The sequence below is a fragment of the Lampetra fluviatilis genome, chromosome 12 (assembly GCF_964198595.1).
Source record: "Lampetra fluviatilis chromosome 12, kcLamFluv1.1, whole genome shotgun sequence".
Lineage (NCBI taxonomy): Eukaryota > Metazoa > Chordata > Hyperoartia > Petromyzontiformes > Petromyzontidae > Lampetra > Lampetra fluviatilis.
The window spans coordinates 12,796,662-12,818,026 of NC_136286.1; the positions used below are offsets into that span (position 1 = coordinate 12,796,662).

At 42.5% G+C, this 21,365-nt stretch overlaps 1 protein-coding gene across 1 annotated transcript; it reads right to left on the minus strand.

Moving 5' to 3' along the window:
• Positions 1 to 791: 791 nt before the first annotated feature.
• Positions 792 to 14,563, minus strand: LOC144935194 (uncharacterized). Its single transcript, XM_078861680.1, has 5 exons — positions 14,440 to 14,563; positions 10,416 to 10,724; positions 9,509 to 9,596; positions 3,847 to 4,019; positions 792 to 3,277 (listed from the first exon to the last, which is right to left on the minus strand). The coding sequence occupies exons 1-5, from the start codon at positions 14,494 to 14,496 to the stop codon at positions 1,436 to 1,438; spliced, it is 2,469 nt and encodes an 822-aa protein (XP_078717806.1). The 5' UTR covers positions 14,497 to 14,563; the 3' UTR covers positions 792 to 1,435.
• Between the last annotated feature and the right edge of the window lie 6,802 nt (positions 14,564 to 21,365).

Genomic DNA, 21,365 nt, shown 5'->3' on the forward strand with positions numbered 1-21,365 from the left:
CTTACCACCACATTTGCGGCTATAACTAAGCTGTGTTATGTCCGAGGCTGTGTCTATGGTGTATTTGCATGTGATCTGTGATATGATAGTTAATACTGTTTTTGAGCACTATCCTCTTTGCAGTGAGTTTTGGCATGGGTTTCGTGTAGTTTGTATTTTCTCTGGTTTGACTATCCCCACTCTGCAATGTCCTTTAACTGCTGCCACCAGCCACTGCCGACCGTGTTGGCTGCGGTCTTTTTAGAACAGCTGTTTAGCTCAGTGGGGCCTTACCGGCTGAAACGAAGTCTTAACTGAAATGTATCATTGTCCTCTCGGCAGAGCTCGTGAATTCCGCTTTGCTTCACAAATGGGGGCATTGCCGTAGTAGAAAGTTCAGTGCCTGGATCGCACGTTAACAACTGCACTTCATGAATTCACAGGTTTCTGGCTCGTATGCACGCGCCCATCGGGAAGGCACTCAGTATTAATGAGATGAAAATGCAGTGTGCCAACTCCCTTGGCTTCTGTTAGCACCAACGCTGGCAGTTACACTTTCAGGGGTGGCATTGATTTTCTGTGCATGACAAATGTTTACGTGCCAAGGCCGTCCGGTGTGTCTGATACAAAACATCACGAATATCGAACGTGTGCTGGCAACCCACTGATAAAACAATGATGCACATCTGAGGCAGCCTTCATGATACGTACCAAGCTGGGGTTGATTCATGAACAAAAAAGGCGTCACGGTGGGAAATTATCACTCAAGGACATTTTTTGCATGTAAATTTTATATACAAATATATTTCTTGATAATCAGAGGAATACAAAAAAGCATGAATACAAGATTGTATACAGTACAAAAGCATCCACTGCACGATCATGTACATTATTGCAAATAGCAGCAAATGTTATCAATTCCATGTCTCAACATGTTAACAATTTATTTGCGGTAATATAAGTCACTGTACAAAACGGGTTTGAAAATTCTCAGTTGTAATGTCACAAACGCTTGGTACAGAGTAGGTTGTGAGTTTATATTGCCTTTACACAAGTGGTTAATTGTTTGCAATTCATACAAAAACATATAAGAATGTTAATACTATTTGACAGGTTTTTGTTTTCACAAATGGCAATGGGATTGCGAGATGCAGCTTACAGTGGTTTGCACGATTGAAACGTGGTTCAGAAATAGCACTGTTCTGCAAATCTTTCTGCTACCGTACAGAAATGGTGTGACCCAAGTGGAACTCTGCGGTAGGAAAATGCGCCCCTCCTATTGCGTGGGCTCACATTTTCCGCCTGCGCAGCTCAGATTAAGGGAACTGCCTGCAGACACTGAAGGAACGATCGACGTGCTCAGATTCATTCGGTTCTCTTAAATCTAAATATCCAGTATTAGAAGAGTTAGTCGCAAAAAAAAATAGATATTTTAAATGTGCTTGGACATTTTAATTCATAAGTTGACATTTGCATATGACACAGCAACCATAATTGGCTTCATTGGTGGCTTTTTCAGCACGATTTTGGAGTCTTTGTCATTTTTATTGTTAACCGCAACAACACCTTTGCACTCCTCTGCACTTCCAATGCTCTTTCTTTCTGGCTCCTTGCCTGAAACATTTTCAATCTTCGGTTTGGGGGCAATGCGAGGCTTGGGGCATAATTTGGAATTTGAGTTATTGCTGTTTGCCGTGTTCCACCCTCTTGGCTCTGTCGTTGGAGGTTTTAGTCCGAACTTTTGAGCCACCATTTGTCTTGGCTTGGGAGGAAGCTGGGGTGCTTGCTCTGTGTTTTTAGCATGTGATGGAGGAGATTCCATCGACTGAGTTTTTTGTGGGTTCGAGGCTGGCAATGGTGCGGGAAAGCTGTCTATTGGACTTGTAAACGGTTGCTCATTATATGCATGTTCAGGCTTTGCCTGCACCTTCCATGCATCCCCTTTGATTTGAAGAGCTTCATCATAGAGAGAGGCAGGTTTCTCAATTCCTTCTGGTTCGTCATATATGTGCTCTGGTGTGCGCTCCTGCCTTCTAGACGAAGGAGCCTCTGTATTCTTTTGTTCAACCTTTTCATACGGATCAGAATACACAGGCTCTGGAGCAGACTCTTGCTGCTTGGCCACAGCCAGCAGACCATTGCTGCGGAGCTTGCCAGTCACACACGGGTGATTGTTTTCAGTTTCGGGATCATGGTAATGCGATGATGATGACGACGATGCCGAGGCTTTGTCGTCCAGTTTAATGGTGAGCATCAGAGAATCAGCTGGGTCAGCGTAAACGTCCTGTAGTGGTTCCAGTCGAGCAAGGCAGGGATCAAGCAGGGGAGGTCTGGGCAGAGGAGAGCGAGGAGGTGTTGAGCCTGCTGATGATGATGACTTTGCTGTTGGCGACATGCCGGGCAACGATGGTGAAATGGGGAAAGGTTTGACAACAATTGACTGAGGCGGAGCCATGCGTCTGTCGTAGTTCTGGGAGCTCTTGACGAGACTTAACTTCGCAACTTCTTCATCGGCAAATAAGCAAGCAAATGCATGAGGTGTCTGCTTTGGGCTGTCTTCTTTCTGCTTGTTTGAAGATTGCATTATGCCACCATCTTCAGGTTTCAGGAGGTACTCCGATAACTTCGATTTATTATTTGCAGACCCAGATCGTGAACAGCCACTGACCTCCTCAAGCGTCAAATGTTCCTCCAGAGGCTTGGTTTTAGAAGCGGATGTCTGCCAATGTCTCATCCCCATCTCTGGCAACTTTGGTGCATCTTCGGGTGGCCGGACTCTGACAGAAGATGACCTGGGTCCAGCCTGTCGCGAAGATAGAGCTTCCGGTTCAAAGATAATTGGAGTAAAGGTTTCTGCATTGTCAAAAGCAGGTCTTCCTTTCATTGCATGTTTGGGGAAGTCTGCCTGCTCTTTGGCATTTGCTCCATGCTTAGGGTGGTTTGGTGGGATCGCAGGGGCATCCGTGCCTTCCATAGAATGCACCCGATGTCCGTATTGGCCGGGCGGAGTCCCAGGAGTACCGTCAAACATCTCCCTTTTGGAGTTACCCTGCAGACCGGGTGCAGCCTCTGCACCTTCTCCCTCACCCATGCTTGTGTAGAGTTCTGAGGACCAAGGGCAGTGAACTGCAGCAGATTGCACGTCTCCATCTGTGTAGTTCTGGCTGTTTCGGTTCAGCTTCGTCTGGTTGATGGACTCTTCAATGATAGTAAAGATGTCGTTTCCATTCTTGGTATCAAACATGAATGTCCCTGGGCCAGAGTTGCACCTCCTCCCTGCCTCAAATGTGAATGAAGTCTGCAATAAAAGTGTAAGAAAAAAACAATTATATTGAGCATACCATTTTGTTAATGTACCTACAGAGGTATGTATGTTTAAGAGACTGAAAGGAAAATAAATTATACATACAGTAAAACCTTGGATTGCGAGCATAATTCGTTGCGGAAACGTGTTTGCAATCCAAAGCACTCGTATATCAGTTGTGATCACGTGACGCTCGGCAGACAAAGCGTATACACGTACTACTCGTATTGCAAGACCTCGCTCGTTTATCAAATTAATATTTATTTAAAAAAATTGCTCGTCTTGCAAAACACTCGCAGACCAAGTTACTCGCAATCCATGGTTTTACTGGATAACAATGAGCATATGGTGTGATTCACTACAATGACATTTAAGTGCAATTCGAATTGAATTTCATATTATTAGCAAAACGATATCAACATTCATCATTTTTGATTCACGTATTATTTTCATTCGAAGGAAGCAATTTCCAATCAGTTGAGTTGTCCCAGAAAGAATTAATATCGAGCGCCGAATAAAATTGCAAGTCAATTTAGGGGAGTGAAAAAAAAGCGAACACGAACCTTGTCGCGGCCGAATCTTCGCAGGAGTTTGTAAGGCCACACGTAGATGGCATTTCCACTGGCAGGGTCTTTCAGAGTGAGGTCTTCCTTGTCGCCCTTGAGCTTGTAGGAGCCGACAAGACCGCATCGCTCAGAAGCCTCTGTCTTGTGAATGCTGACCCAGTACTCATTGGCTAAGGACAGATTAAAAACATCCACATGCGTGATTAATTATGTGCACGCATATCTGTTTTACCCGTAGTGTTTGAGGCATGTACGGTATTTTACGATTTGTTTGATGCTTCACCATCTCAGTGGAGAAACTTGCATCGCAGCAGTTCAACACAGTACAGTACCGTGGTTGAATATTCAGCTTCAATACGTCCCTCTTATAATGAACGGGAAGTCTTTCGCTCATGTCGAGGACTTGCCATTCATTGAACACCTGTCATGGTACGTTGCCTTGTTATTTGGGGTCCCGTGCAAGGTCCTTGTCAGTTTGTAGGCTGCAGAATGCATCAGCCAGGGTGCTTACTTGTGCTCCATTGTGAGAACACATCTCTCATGTCCTTGCATCGTTGCATTGGCTTCCCGTCTATAAATGAGTGGGATTAAAGATCACGTAGCTCGTATTTAAAGTCTGATGAGTGCTCGCTCCGCTTTATATTCAGCAGCTAATTCAAAACTGTGCCCTTTCAAGGTCTTTAAGATCTGCCGATGGTTCCCTTTTACATATGAGCTTCGAACTCTGCTGCGTTGTTGGGATGATTTCGTATTTTCAATGGTGGCCTCCCTGGGTGTGGAACTCCCTACTGGTGGTCCTCTGGGAGTGGAGCTCGCTATTGGTGGTTCCCTGGGCGTGAAACTCGCTACTGGTGGAGATCAGGCTCCACAAAAGTATTGAGATTAAAGTCCCAACTTAAAACACATCTTTCTAAAGCAGCTTTCCTCTAATCGAATTTGTTCCTCTGACTATTCTTTTGCCACCCGGCTCTTTCCTTATTATCTCTGTCCTTTTCACACACGGTGCCTTGAGGCATTGTGAAAGATGCCTCGTAAGTGCAAATTATTTTTTATCTTTAATCTAAAGCAGCAATTTAAGGGAGGAAATACACCCTCGTAATTTAAAGCATTCAAGCATTTTCGTACCCAATGTGGAGAAGTTACACTCTAAATAACTATTATTCTAAAACACTTCTGCTTGCTAATAATCACAAAGACACATTATACAGTTGTTTAAAAAATAATCACCCATTATCAGCTTAAAGTTGGGTTGTTATATGGAAATATTTCAAAAAATGTACGTGTAAAAAATCAATGTACTGTACCCTATGTATAAATGATGTAACATTACAAAGGTCCAAGGGAAATGATCATAAAGTGTATTTTTAGTGTGTGCCCAGGAAATTAGAAAAAGGTAACTAGCAGTAGCAGCCACTGACTGGGGAATGCCGAAGTGAACGTGGCGAAGAGATAAGGGCACTGGGAGAGACTGTGGCCGAGGAACTTGTGCAGATATCTCGAACCCACATGCAATGTTCCACTCCGATACAAGAGGCAACCCTCAAGCACACACCACCGGCCTGCTATTTTCTCAGTGCTTCTATTTCTCTGAGCACAATGAACCATCGTTAATGTTTTACTTTTGCACGCTTCGTCTGCTCAGATATATACGCCAATAATGTTCGACCAAGTACACTGATTTTTGTACGTTTGTGAGTATAGTGTGCAAATATCTATGGTACTAAATACATTTGCGCGTACACAACATACCATGCACGTGCTAGGGGTGGAACCATTCACCCGGGCCCTTCGAAGAATGTTCGTGATTGAGGTTCACTATTCGATTCAAGAGTTCGTTATGTTTTGTCACATTGTGGTGACTTGTAGACTGATCTGAAGAATCAAGAGAATCGATAAATCGACGCATCGTTCCACCTCGATAAAAAAAAACACAAGTTCATGAAACGTAAGGTGTTATGTAAAACACCGTACACTTTCAGTAGTGTTATATGCTTGCTGCGCCGTGTGTGTGCTTTTTGCAGCTTTCGTTAATAAAAAAAAAGCACACATTGGCACCCTGATAGGCGTATGGCTTTCACAAAGGAACTGCGTCAGTTTTTCCACCGGCAGGCTTTGCCAAAGTTGAACCGGGCACCGCTGATAAGGGGCCCGCACGATACTTCCATTCACAACCTCGTCGCCTGCAGGCACACATCCACCTACGCATTGTTTGGTTCAGGTATACACGTCTGAGAGTTCCCTGAGCTTTGAATACGCACCACAGCAATACCTTTGTATTCTTGGTAGAATGCCAAATGTTTAACTCTTTGACATCTGGGCAGTGAGTGAAGGTGTACCGTACCATGCAATTGCTGCGAACGTTAAACTCATTAACCGCACGTGCAATGTGGTTACATGTTTCTACTAATGCTGCTCCAATGACGGTGGGCAAACATTAAGATGCATGAAATCTGGCTCGTGTGTGGATCAGAGATAATTCTTGTGTCTGGTTACCAAAGAAGCAATGATGAAATCGTCAGTTTAAACCGCTCGGTTTCTATTTACAAACATCAACAAACAGTTGGGCCAACGTTCGGTTGACGTTGGATCAATGTTGCGCGTTTATTGGGTTTAGCCATCAAAGTAAGGTAACGTGGGTGTCTTTGCTTTCGAATGAATGTCTTTATAGAGTGGGGACAGCACACTTGCCGTCCAGGATCAGTCCCTTCATGAGTTATTGCCGAATCTCTGCTAAGTTGGATGATGGATGCTAAATAATGTGCGAGATTTTTGGGAATGTGGAAACATCAAGACGGCAGTGCGACATCTTGTGCCAATGAACAGAGTTACGTATGTTTAAGAGACACACAGTTGAACAAGCTATTCTTTTAACGGAGTAAAACGTCTTTGTGCGTATTTATTACAATAGGTTGATATCTTGTTGTGTATGCATCCGTGTATAAAGGTATGCAATTATTATGAATACGCAAACATGGCATGTGAATTAGCACGTACAGCCCCATACATAATGTATGCATTATATAACACGTGCCGCGTGTAAAATGTAGTAATCTGCACAATGTGTTGCATGTCATATATATTAACAAAAACTAATATTTTTCTTCCTTGTTTTTAATCTCCAGAACGACTGCCTAAATGTTACGAGGTGAAAGGTAAAAAAACACACAGTTTTCCATTACGGTATAGAATGAGTCTTGCACTACTATTTCTTCACACAGTTAATCCATTGCAGAGCCATTCTATTACTAAAAACACACGCTGCTGAGCATGCACACACACACACGAGGCCTTTCACCACATTTTAGTCGCTTATATTCTATCACCCCCCCCCTCCACAATGGAAGATTTCACATGACAGATTAAATGCGCACGCATCAAGTAGCCGTGAAATGCGCGACGCCGACGGGGCAAAAAGAGGGGAGGAGGAAGTCGATGATCTCCGCCCCTGCTGCGCGCGCACGCAAGCGTCCACGATTTGACGGCCACACGTCAAAGCCACCACCGTGCCACGGTGCCTCGGGTTTCCACGTTTCAACCGCACGAGGAGGACATGCGCACTTCCTGTTGATGTCTGCCTGCAAACTGCACGCGCGTCTCGCCAGCGCCGCGCATGTGTGTGCGCCGCACGCTTGCAGGTTGCAGGCCTTGTTTTGTGAGCGCTGCAGTTGACACCCCCCCTCTGCCCCACGTCAGCCGTGTTACTGACAGGATGGTGTTACGGGTCATCGCGTCTGCTTGTGGGTTTGTCTCGTGGTTCATTTAATGCCCCGTGGAAATGTCAACACAACTTGATAATATAGTTATGCAAGCTTTGCGATATACTGCATCTAAAGCCATCCTGAGAATTTAACTTCGGTATACAGGACTATTCTTTATATCCTGCCATAATATATAATCTGTCCATTTGATAAACACTCACGCAGTTGCTAAAATGTGGAAAACATTACACTGTATAGTACTGCAGTAAGTCGATCTATTAGTCTGGTTATCAGTATTACATATTGCAGGTCTGCTGGGTGTTAACATTCAACTTGTATATAATTGATGCTGCAATGTTGAAAATAGGTTGTTTATGCAACTAGTTAAAACAAAAACATTGGACTGTAGTAAAGTTGTTAAATAATTAATTATCGTAAAGTCATCAAGCACATCTCGGCAGGAGGCCAACGATCGGATGCCAAGCTTAGTGTTCTCCACTCCAATCTCACGGAGCAGTCTTCCTCCAGCGCACAATATTTAATAATTTCCTGAATCCAGTTTTATGCTTTTTGCATCTTTTCTTGTTCACATCTAAAACCATCCACTGTGACGCTCACATTGCCCAAATCATTCTGACAGAGTGTATCTATCCACTCATGTCATTGTCCACTGTTACCTCTATTTTACCTCGACGTGTCCGTGCTCGTTTTGTCATCTGTGTGAATCCATTCATGATGTCCACGCTATCTCAGCAGAGCCCCCCTTCAACAAATGCTTCCGTACCCGTATGTGAAAATGAGCAAGATTGGGGCTTTGTTATCCGATAATTGCATGAAGGACTACTAAAATGAAATCAGTATCCTACAGGATGTGTGGTTTATTGTCAAGGTAGGGGGCATTCTGCCCTCTGGACCAGAATTCAATCAATGCCCCTTATCTGCACTGAGAAGTACTGCGTTTCAGGGGCTTCCATATTTCAGATGAGACATCAAACGGGAGTTTCTGCCTGCTCGCTGGACGTTATTATTAAAGATCTCTTGACACGTTTCATACAGAACGGCGTGTTACCCCTGCAATCTGGGTTAAAATCTCAATGTGGGTCAATAAAAATATTTTTCCTGCCTTCATTTTCTCTATCTGGCAGAATGCCAGAAATAAAGTGCTACCCTGTAGACTGTGGCTCTAAACCTTGTGTCCATGCTCTACATTCCAAATGATCTATTAAGCACATCTTAAAACATGACCATACTACAATATATTAAGTGGAACGTTTAGCCCGAGTTACCGGCAGTAGCTGCACGTCTTGCTACAATAAAATTGATATACTCACATATTTGGAAAGTTTTAAAGCCTGACCTTAAAGATTATAGGTTAGGAGTCAGATTTAACGCCATTTAGCAAAAAAAATGTCATAGTCCTAATCCCAAACAGGATATTGCAATATCTACAGAAGCTGTCACACATGACATTGGTGTACCACAAACAGAGCGTGCAATTAGTCATGGTAGACATTTTCAGAATGTTGTCCATCGGTCGTTTCCACGTAGGTATTCGTCAGTTTATGAGGACATTCATATTATTTATTATGAAATAAATTACGGTATACACTTCTGTTCCTGTGGTTTTTAAGTCAAAGGTCACACCAGCTCCCCTGCCCAAACAGTGCAAGTGGTGATCATTTCAGTGGATGGCCCTGACCAGTGGTGGAAATTCCACATTACTACACTGAGGACGAGTCACAGATAGGACAGACACTTTTGGCACTCTTCAAATCACCAGTTGGAGGCTAAGTTTCAGTTAAAGTCCTGACGAGCCGGATCTATTGGAACTAGCAGCCTTTCGACTGTGACACGAATCCAGTGGGCGATTTATTTTTGTTGCTGCTTCCTTTTGAGTCGACCACCCAGACTGAAGAGGCAGAAGAGTAAAACGGCGCCTTTGCAAAGCGTGAGTTTCTCACCGGAGTCTCGGCAGCCGTACAAGCTGTTCTCTTCCATCTCCATTTGGGCCGTGCTCATTTCCATTCTGAGTGCATCGCTTGACATTTTCTGCAAAAGGTTAAAACAAAAAGCTCGTTGTTAGGGTGTGTGTAATTAAAAAAAAACTCCTCACAAAAACAACAACCCCATCATCCTTTTCTCACTGCTGCCCGTCTATTGTTTTATATTCATCACACATTGGGGGAGAAAATGCCGTTTAAAAAAGATGGAAAAAAAGCCTTTTAACGTGACCTTATTCGTTGTTGTTTTTTCTCCTCACACCACAAATATAAGGTCAATGGAAAATTTTGAAACAACAAAAACCTCAGAACACATTCATTCAGTTATTGAGCACTGAAGTTGCAAAAAAGGCAAGCGTGGAAAATTTCGTTTTTGTGCCACCCCCCACAAAACTCGTTCTTAATTCAGGATTAGCAACATTTGGTTCAAAGTTGCTTGTGTTGATATCCACTGGCTGTTGCACATAATGCCGCTTGTGTGACTTTGTATTTTTATTTTCTCCCAAGCCACATAGTTGAACAAGCTATAGAATAATATACGCGGTGTCCCATTGCGTAAACATAATTTGCACCTGAACAAAAACTATTTGACCATCCCCCCCACCCCCCCATTAATTTCCAACCCTCACGTTTCATTATCCTCAAGCAATGTGAAGCCGCGTGTATCAATACGTTTTTGACCGACATCGACCCACGCAAGTCAATCTCAATTTAGCATCGAAGCGCCGCGCATCGATGTTTTACATCGATACGCGGCACCACCACCAACGCAGTAATAGAACTGCCCCAGAGGGGAGCATCAGCGGCGGCGGAGATGCGGCGGGCGGTGACCCCCCCCCCCACCACCACTCCCCACCACGGTCCGTACCGGGAACGCGAGCTCGCAGAGCGTGCGGACCCAGGCGGCCGCGTCGGCGAGCTCGGCCGCGAAGACGAAGTGCCGCTCGGCCGTCTCGAGCAGGAACGCAACGCACAGCCGCGGCGCCACCTCCAGCGGCGCCGCGCGCACGCTCACGCAGTCGGCGAGGCGCAGCACGCGCTTGTCGGCACGACGCGCCGCCCTGTCGGTGCCCTTGTCCGACGTGCTGCCGCTCTCCTTGCTCTCGTAGTACTCGAGGCGCGCCACTCCCGAGCCGCTGTTGGCGTACAGCATGGCGCGGTTCTTCTTCCAGCTCTTCTGCTCCGGGGGGAGATACGAAGCAACGGAGCACAGGGGGGGTGGGAATTAGACACCGATGCCTTTGTGCACCGTTTCACGTAATGCTGCGTAGGTTCGGTGTGCTTGTGTTCAAGAGCTGTAGCAATCGTTCTTAATTGCTGTATATATCAGAATGCGTGTTGAAACTGGAGGAATCCGATGAGCTATGAAGATCATTTTCACAGATGTCCTGTATGGGTGGTTAAGAACGTTACAAGAATCCAAAAAAACACGACAGGAGTGGAAAGTATAGGAAAGGTGAACATATCACTTGAAAAATATACGGATAAAACGAAACTATGCTTTGTTATCTTACCAGGTAAAGCCCACTTAGCTCTTTCAGAAGCGACATGGCAACAAATGATTAGCTCAACGAAGTGGCTTACCGTGTGGAACTTTATCGCAGCAGGATTATCGAAATCTCAATATATAATAGGCAAGGTGAGGTTATGCATTACTGCCTAACCACCATTATACCCATGCCAGCTTTCTTGGAGGCGTCTGTGCTGTTTGCCGGAACTGCAATAAGTCCCAAGGCCTACTCATTACCCCAGTTGACGCTTCATTTGGGGATGATTATTCAGCAGCCAGAACAGGATTTTGTTTTCTATGAAGCCGGAGATGTTGAGAAAAGTTTGGTGACAGCTGACGCAATTGCACTTGAGAGTGCTCACAATATCCCGCAGGCTCTGGGGTTGTTTTAATGAAGGTCTGGCTTAGTGTGTGTACATTGAAATTCTTTCGCACCGTACGTAGCCAACCGTGCTAATCAGAGGTGCGCGGGTAGGACATCACACTGTACAAATTACTCTCCAAATATAGCCTCAACGTTGACTTTCGATTAGTTATGCTCACTTATTGAAAGTCATAAACAATGGAAATGGTTGCCAAACTTTCTCGTACGAAAATGTATTGCATGGATGTTGGTGGCCTCGTGTAATTCCAAGTGAATCATCGCCACCAGGTGGCACCAGTCTTGCTCAACCTTCAAAGCTTCCACTATTGGGGTTGACCTCAATGCTTTACACGGCTCTCATCACAGTTCATTATCCTCAATTACAACTCGAAATCCCGTTTTCTTTTTACATTACCTTAAACGCTCACTTGCCTTATGAAGGTAGTGTGAAAACTTAGCCATTATTCTGCGGCGAAATGCAACAATGATTTCCATTTTTGCCTGATCCATGTTGGGAAAAGCTATCTTCAAAGTGAATTGAAAGGCGATTAATTATGTAGCCGCAGATATGTTCTGCTCATACACAAACAAGCGCATTTACTTGAGTAGATAGCTCAATGCATAACATTGGATGTGACGTCTGGGTCAGAAACATGGACAATGAGAAAGAAGTGGAAGCTCAAAAGTGCACATGGAGAGATGCAAGCTCTGGATTATGCTGAGAGACAGAAGAGGATTACATAGATTGGGGAACAAACAGAGGTGAAGAACGGTTTAACTGTTGAAATAAATAAAAACTCAAAACACATGTGTCACTAACGCTGCCTTAAGACGATACATATACAGGGTGCTTCAAAAAAATGTTGACAAACTTTTGAGAATTTGCAACAATACCACGAGAAATGTGCCCTCGGGCTTCTGGATATCACCTGGAGAAGATTGATGGCGAACAAGTTGAGACTTTAACTTTTTGAAGCTAATAATAATAAAAAAATAATAATAAGTGAAAATAACTCAATAAAATCACGACGTTTCGGAGGCAACACAAGTCTCCGTCTTCAGGTGGGACCGTCACAGCTAAATTTACTGTACTACTAATGTACTACTAACATACATTTTGTTATCGCTTTACAGTGTATTATCCGTTCTTTTTCATTAAAAACGATAGCCCCATGTATGTGTTAACATTCTTTTGAAGCATGCTGTATATAATAGGCGACATTTTGGGTAATGGCCGTTCTTCATAGCACACAGAGAAGCCAGAAAGGACGAGTTGATTCTCTACTTATGTGCTATAAAGAAGAGGCATTCCAGAAACATCGCCTTAATATACACTCGTAGTTTTAAAGCAGTGTTATTGACGAATGTGTTCAGTTTGTGTTGTTGTTGCAATTTGTACTGCCAACGCGGTATCAACATAGAACTGTTGAACGGCAGCTCAAGGTGGGACTGTGTCCTCGTAGTGCAGCGATGTCAGTATTTTGCTGCTTTAAAATGCCCACGTGATGATCATAAGTCACTTCGTTGAGCTATCATTTGTGGCCAGCTCGCTTCTGAAAAAATAAGCTCATAGCTCAGTGGGCCTTATCTGGTAAGATAAAAAAAAGTTTCGTTTTATTTGTATATTTTTAAAGAGATTTGTTTATATTTCATAAACTTTGCACTCCTATCGTGTTTTTGTACTGTTGTGCAGTATGAAAGAGCAGTTCTAAAACATATACATCTTAAATTACTTTCACTATGTGCTGTATTTGAAAAATATACTTTTACATAGTTAATGGCACTGGAGGACAATTTACACCCAATCTGAAAATACATTAATATTCTGTACTTTCATATTGTTATCCTTCATACGTAGTCGCTCCCAAAATTCATGGATTATTTAACACCACAACATTGTTTTTTACTAGTGGGGAATCTCTTGCTTCAGATTTGTTCACTCTTTAGAGCTTGCTTATTTGTAACTTGCAATCACTGAATCTGGCTTGAAACTATTTTTAAAAATTATAAATGGACTTGGTGATGACGAGAATCAATTATTAAATAGCCCGCTATTCCTAGAGTAACGCCACCAATTTTATTGATTTTTTTGGAACTCGGAACAGTAAAGATAACGAGTACAACACATAAAAACCGTGACACTGCAGCGTGGAATTCGTTACTTTGATTATCACTCGTTTAAAAAAAACACAAGAATTGTGAGAAGTTTGTGCACGAATGCATTTTCAGCGTGCGCCCAAAAGGGAATCCATTGTAAGGCTACCCAAAGGTAGTTGGCGAATCAGATTCGAAACGCTCACCAACATTTGCACAAACCTGTTCAGGAGTGTACCGAGATCAAACGAATACATTACATTACAACCCATGTATCAGTCCGATGTATTTCTTGACTGCATATGTAAGTAAAAACCAGCAAGGAAAGTTCGCGTTCAAGCAAAGAAAACTGTGGTCGTTTTAACAATAGATATGACCAGACTAGCACCCCAGGGTAAACATGGGATCGAACATGTGTTGCCTTGTAGCTGACACCTTGTGAATCATTATTACTAACAATACTTGTTGTTTGGAAATACTTTTAACTTTGGAACACGACTAGCAGCCAGTTATCGATCTTTAGCCAGCGTTTATCAGACTACATCCATCAACACGTGACGTGTTTCAGTCGTTTTGCGCTAACTGCGATACATTTCGAGATTTCCAACTGTCGAGGGGTTACATTATTTTTCTAATTCGAAGGGTTCCAAGCTTATTTTCTTGGCCACAGTAGTGAATATTCAATAGCCGTCGTGAACTTTAAATAAACACGTTATCCATATAGCTGGCTGTTGCAACACACGTCTATGACACGGTAGCAGAGTCCCGATTGTAACAAGGAAATGATTATTCAGCAGCGCAATTCGCGATAACAAGAAGAACCTTGCCCAAATGAGAACGTTACTGGTTGGTAATGGCGGAAAAAAGAAGCCATAACAAAATAAAAAAAACGTACGTATGTGTGCGCGTGTGTGTGCGACTTACAATTCCAAACTTTTGCTGTTGCACGAAAAGTTGTCCCTCGCGGATGGGTTCGCACATGTTGGCGGCTTTGCGCGCAGCACCACCACCACCAGCAGCAGCAGCAGCCAGGCTGTGGCCAGGATTCTGCTGTGCCCTTTGAGTCCGTCCGGTGAGGCCCTCTCTCGCCCTGCGGTGGAGGGAGGGAGGGAGCCACCCCGCCTGTGTTATTGAGTGCCCGCTTCCTCCACGCCATCACCCATCGGGCGACCTCTCGTCTTACTTGCGTTTGTTGTGCGTCACAATGCCTGCGCAGATGCAGGAACACAATGTACTGTACAACCAAACCGAATAACAATGACGTGCTAGCAATAACGCCACCACCAACAACAACAACATTCAATGTATATGATTGTGAAATGTAATACGTAAACAAAATAAGTGTGGGCTTGTTGCAGGCTTATTGTGGTATTAATTGAGGCAGGACTAGTGCAGTGCATGGGTAATTAAGCTCTTTAACCTGCAACGAGTATTTATTTCTGAAGCGAATTCAAACGTATACAACAAATTAGACCACTTTTAACATCACAATCAGAATGTGTATTTATACTGGAGGAATCTGATGAGCTATAAAGAAAAGGCTCACAGATTTCCAGTAGGGGTGAGTAAGAACGTTACAACAATACAAAAAAACACGATGGGAGTGCAAAGTAAAGAAAAAGTAAACAAATCACTTAAAAAAGTATGCAAATAAAACTAAACGATTTCAATTTTTTTTGTTATTTAAAGCTTTCGTGACTGCAGGGATTCATCTTCTTGGTTATTTCGGTAAAGTCACGTAGAAGGTAAATAATAAAATAATGCAAATATTAAACAATAAAATTCTCACGACGCTTCGACTGCAACACAAGCAATCACCATCAGGTGTGAAATTCACAGCAAGAAAATTTGAAAAAAGTGTGGTGCTGAGGTTAGGAAAAAAGCAGAGGTGGGACAAAGTCATTGTTATGCAAGTCCAAGTCGAGTCGCAAGTCATCAAATTCATGACTCGAGTCTGACTCGAGTCCAAGTCACATGACTCGAGTCCACACCTCTGGAAAAAAGCCACTTTTTTCAAAATGTATTGCTGTGGATTTCACACCTGATGATGATTGCTTGTGTTGCAGTCGAAACGTCGTGAGAAATGTTTTTATATTTGTATTATTTTATTATTTCCCTTCTACGTGACTTTACCGAAATAACCAAGAATATGAAACGATTTCTATTTTACCAGGTAAAGCCCACTGAGCTATTAGCTTCTTTTTTAAGGCGCAAGATAACCTCTAATTTTACAAAATAAAAACCACTGTGATGCTATTTTATATTACTAATTATACATATTTTTAAAGTGTGCCTCTCTTGTAAAAGGCGCACTATCACGACGACTCGTTTGTGCAATAGGCGCAGAAAGTCTGAGATGTCAGTTTGTGGCTTCAGGTGCACAGTCACCGAGCAGCTGGCATTGCAGCGCGAACGTTTCTGTGGGTGGAAAATGCCTTTGCCAGTAATGATGCCCATTTTTAGCATTAAAAACACACTCAATAGCATCCTAAGCCAAAATAAATGTGTCAATTACAATTTTCCAACAAAGACCATCATTATTTCGATTTAAAGCTTTCGTGACTGCAGGGATTCATCTTCTTGGTTCATTCGGTAAAGTCACGTAGAAGGGAAATAATAAAGTAATAAAAATAAAACATAATAAAATAAAGCAATAATATAATAAAGCAAAACTATTATTTAATTGTTTTTTTTATTTCCCTTCTACGTGACTTTACCGAAAGAACCAAGAAGACCATCATTATTTTTATAACTTGCCCCATCACCCAGATATTAAACTTTCCCACACTCTATGATGCATTCAACTTGCACATTACGTTTGTGTAACCGTGCCCTAACAGTTAACGCTTGTTTTCCATTCCACGGCCAATGGAATAACCCATTTATACTCATTATAAATTCTGCACCATACATCAAATCGGGTCTTTTTTTGAAGGCCAATTATAGACCGATACAAGCTGGATGCTTATGAAATGTTTGGGCATTGCAATTTTACATGTACTGTCGTGTAATTTAACACGACTGTGTTCTTTGTGATACGTAAATCATTGACAGCGATCGTGTAACAGCACTGTAATATAAACATTCATGATTTGCATTTATAGAGGGACTTTCCAGCATCGTGCTGAATCGAAAGTCAGACAGCTGCTGCATGGAATATTTTATTAAATGTGTGCACATGGCTCATTCTCATTTGCCGTCTCTCTATAAAGGAATTAATGTCTGTTTCTGCTGGTCCACTCTACAACTTTGCACTGCGCCAGTACCGGAACAAACAGCTGCGGGAGGGTGTGGTTGAGCAGACAGAACGATTTGTCACAAAGGCAAATGATCCCCGAGTAAGAAGAAAGCCCACGTCTGAACCGTTTGTGTACATCTCTCTCCGTAAATCTTCACCCACTCATTTGATTAAACGTCGGTGATAATGCCCCTGTGGCACCAGATTTCTCCCCTGTGTGTTGTCACGTAATTTAAAACGAGCATGCCATTCATCAATCGGCCGGAGACAATATTCAAATAATTACAAAATGGACAAATGCAGACGCACACATGACAGTTTGTAGGATGGTTGACAAATAAATGCAAGAACAAATGTGCTTCCAGTTACGCAAGATGGCACGGATATCTGATGCAAACTAAAAAGGTTCACATTTGAACGGTCGTATGTGCCATGAATTCATTGCTAAGGACCACTGCAGTGAAGTTGGCCACGTACTATAATCATGGACCTAGTATTAACCCTCTGGTTGTTTCTGGCTCAATAGTTGAGTAGCGTGACGCTTAACAGAGGCTGTCGCGCGCACACGTGGTGGAGCTAAATAGGGAGACAGGAAGTTTGGGATGTTGTGGTCTTGTTGGTTGTGCCACGTGACCCAAAATTCCACTTGGTTCATGTTGAGTATGCCCTTTCTATGCAGCAGCATAACAACTGAAAAACAAACATTCAGAACAAGTAAACAAAAACAGCAACCACTAACCTACGACAGCTTAGTCCGTAAACACGATTTACTGGATAAGGTATACATTTATTTGTATTGTGCAAACGTAAAAAAACATGTTTACTGATATAAACTTATACGAGCAATATACGCTACTATTTTTCAGTACTCAGTGTGTGTAAACAGTTTATTTACACATACGATAACTCGAAACTCTGAAGGCGATTTACCTGATTGACATGTGCACTCTCAGCCACGCTTTGGCCATCAAAAACTAAATACAAAAGGGGCAATCCAGTCTTGTTATCCTCCCCCCTGTTTCTTCCTATTATCCACAATTCACATTATAGACGGCTTCTGCTGCTTTGCAGTAAGTGGAGTGGCATGCAAAATGAATCCGATTATCCATATTAATCTGTAGGGTGTTTTTTGTCACAGAAAAAAAGGAGTTAGTTTGCAGGATCCGCGATGTTTACCCCCCCCCACATCACTGCAGAACACATTCCTGCGGATGAAGCTGGTAGTAACGTTGGGTTGTTCGGTCAGTGGCCAGGGTCAACGGCGGCGTGGTGTATTCCGCAAATATGCCCGACTGTGAGGGCGGGCACAAGCCGGCGTGAGTAGGTTAAACGTTGAGTTTTATAAGGGCACCACGGGGTGAGCAGCCCCTCCCCACCCAGCCCCACCCTTCCCATCCAGCCCCTCCCCACCCGGCCCCTCCCCACCCTCCCCTCCCCACCCAGCCCCTCCCCACCCAGCCCCTCCCTGCACGACGGACGGACACAATAATCCCCTGTGGTCTGGTGTAACCAGGAAGTTACTACCAGTATAAGTAGAGATGTTGTATGCGTATAGTGTTATATTAGAGTCTTCACATTACCCAAAGGCGAACTGACCAAGTTTCTTCAAATATAGACTGAAAACTTCCGAATGCACACAAAGTGTTCCGTAACAAATTGGTACAGAAACCATGTGGCTGTGTAATTTATTATTTTATAATTAAAACACACAATATAAAGTTTGCAAATGTTTGAACGTGTTCGGTGAATATATTGCACCGTGTGTGCACCTTCGATTAGCACGGTTGGCTACGTACGGTACGAAAGAAGTTCAACATACATACGAAACACCGTTACAAATGATAATTCGAATACTCAGACCGAGTTAATTTACACGACCAATGTGACATGTAATGTACAGTATAAGGTCATTTGTTTCAAGAGGTAATTTTACTGGTTAAAGAGTATTTTAAATCAAACTAAATACACGGATCATGCAAACAGAATGGAATTCCATTGCCATGTCGGAATGTCATGCTGCATGATCCTGGCACGTGCACGAGTGCTCGACGAAACGAGCCCCCCCCCCCGCCCCCGCCAGGACGTTTATTTCTTGGTGCCAACGTTGTGGTACTTTTACTATTTTGGGTGACAGAAGCAGTTGAAACCAGACAAATGTAAATAGCATGCAGGAAGCTGCGTTTCTAATACAAGCACGCGACTCATCACTGAGCGGATGCGAAACTGTAATGCCGACATATTACGAGGAGCAGGCGTCTATTTGCAGAAATGTTTTCGGGATCCGTAGCTCGAACATGTTCTTTACAAAGGTCTTGGTGATGCCATGTAATCGCGTGCAGACTTAATTTTCGAAAAGTATTTATAGGATAGCTATTGTAACGAGACCAAAACTTATTAAATTGTACAAAGGGAACTTCCACGGATGGAAAGGTTATAGGGTAGTTTTTTTTTAAATCCCGAGCAGGGAATGAGTGAAATTGTAGGATTAGGATTATTGACATGGTAATAGTACATGTTTTTTTATTACAATGTCCAGCTCTGCTGTTCTTTTTTATGGCAATTTACCTGTTTGACATGTGTAGTTCAATCATGATTTAACCATTCACAACGAAAAAGGCCAAACCATATTATTTTGGTATTTCGGTAAAGCCACGTAGGTAGAAAAAATAATACAAATATCACGACGTTTCGATCGCAACACAACAAAACAAGAAATCGTAATTTATGTTTTCACCTGATGACGATTGCTTGTGTTGCGATCGAAACGTCGTGATATTTTTTATTATTTTTGTATATCTACGTGGCTTTCCCGAAAGACCCAAAGAATGTGAATTCCTGCAGCCACGAAAGCTTTAAGTCAATATTTAAGGACAAACCAATTTAACACGTAGGCTTTCGCGACCAATATTACCCATAATAGAAGGTTTTTTTGGGTTAAATCGCATAAATATAAATGTGTCGTTTAACCCGCCACCACCCAACACAGCCAATTAGTAAGGTTTGTCAGATAAACAAAACATGCCAATTCGTTACTAGTACAGCACACCGGTGCGTTAGAGAGTAAACCCACAACATTTACAATTCGAGTACGATGCTTCGCCGGTTATTATAGCCACGTTTTTGATTCTGTTATCCTCACCCCTATTCCTTCTATTATCCGCAATCATCCAATTTCCCCCCCACCCCTCATCAAACATTGCGGATGGCTTCTATTCTTTTTTGAGAAGTGGAGTCACTTGGTGCATTCCTCCTATTATCTACATTGATTATCTCCATTGTTGCAACGTTATACTTTATTTGATTTAATTATTTAAAATAATCACACAGCCACACGTTATAAGAAAAGTCGTTTCAGGGTAGTTTTTATGGTTAAAGTAAAGTCAAATAATTGTAAGTAAAGTAAAATAATTCTAAGCTTCATTAGAGGTTCTGCAAGATGTTTTTTTTTAGTGGTGGATTTAGGAAACGAATTTGGTTAACGCACATTTTGCGTGTTCCTTTTTAACGAAGGGCACTTCCTCAACTAAAAAATAGTCTCTGTCTCAGATGACATTTAACCAACATTTTTTTCCTTTGTTTCTCTGAAAAAGGCGCATATATAGTGTACTGTATATATATGTGCAGTGCAGAGAATATGGTAACCATCCCAGAATTGCTGATGGCGTAGTCATTTTGACAACTGTTAAAAATGAACTGCACGAAATATTAGAACGCAAAGGGACTTAAATGGCCCAAAAAACTCCCATAACTGGCATGGCTCCGATGGTAAGGACTAGCAGTGGATTTACAAATGACTAACGATTATAATTATTTTACTACTTTAATTATTGCATGATTATTCGTTTTTTGGTAGAGCGCCCTTCATGTCAGGGCCTCTTGGAGAATTTTATACACGATGTTATTTACACACAGTATACATTATTGTCACTATATTAGAATGCTAATAATTTTTAAATTTCACATCAAAACCACTGGAAATTATTCGCATTCAACACACACACACCTTAAATGTGCATGCCAACAAAGGTACCCTAGGATATTTTGTCAAAACATTTGGTCTTATGTGGTCGACATTATATCTTCTGTGGGGCATTGAAGTCCTATCATATTTATGCAGCACCTTTGTGGTAGATTCAAACCAGTGGCAGTTCTTCGGTCTAGTTTGAGGCAGCAATGCGCTGGCAGTGGCTTCATCATCAGACCTAATTTTACCTGGTGGGCACAAAGAAGCCCATGCAGGTTTCTAGGACTGGTGTAATGGAAGCCCAGCACTTGTGGAGTATTACGCATTGCCTGTGTGCTCCAATGATCGGTTACATAAATCCACCAACACACACTTCTCCTAGGAATGGAGGCATGGGGCTGCCACTGTTCGACACTTAACCCTCTCCACAAAACTGAAATGGTTTTCTCAGCTAGAACTCTATCTTGTTATCTTGTGACATGAGTGTCAGCACATGGACTGCAATGTTAAACCTGTGCATTGCTTATTCTGAACTATCACATTGTTTGATGGGGTATTAAATTATAAAGGCCTGAGTCAACATAAGCATAATTAGTATATTTGGTATTTACACCATTATGATAGCTCAATGTTCATGAAGGCACTAGG

What these genes read in the sequence shown, in the direction of transcription:
- LOC144935194 (XM_078861680.1), bottom strand. Translation starts at nt 14,496, where the DNA reads ATGTGCGAACCCATCCGCGAGGGACAACTTTTCGTGCAACAGCAAAAG. An exon ending in AACAGCAAAAGTTTGGAATT is followed by an intron (nt 10,725 to 14,439) that starts GTAAGTCGCACA and finishes CCCCCGGAGCAG; the next exon opens with AAGAGCTGGAAGAAGAACCG. An exon ending in TCTGCGAGCTCGCGTTCCCG is followed by an intron (nt 9,597 to 10,415) that starts GTACGGACCGTG and finishes AACCTTTTGCAG; the next exon opens with AAAATGTCAAGCGATGCACT.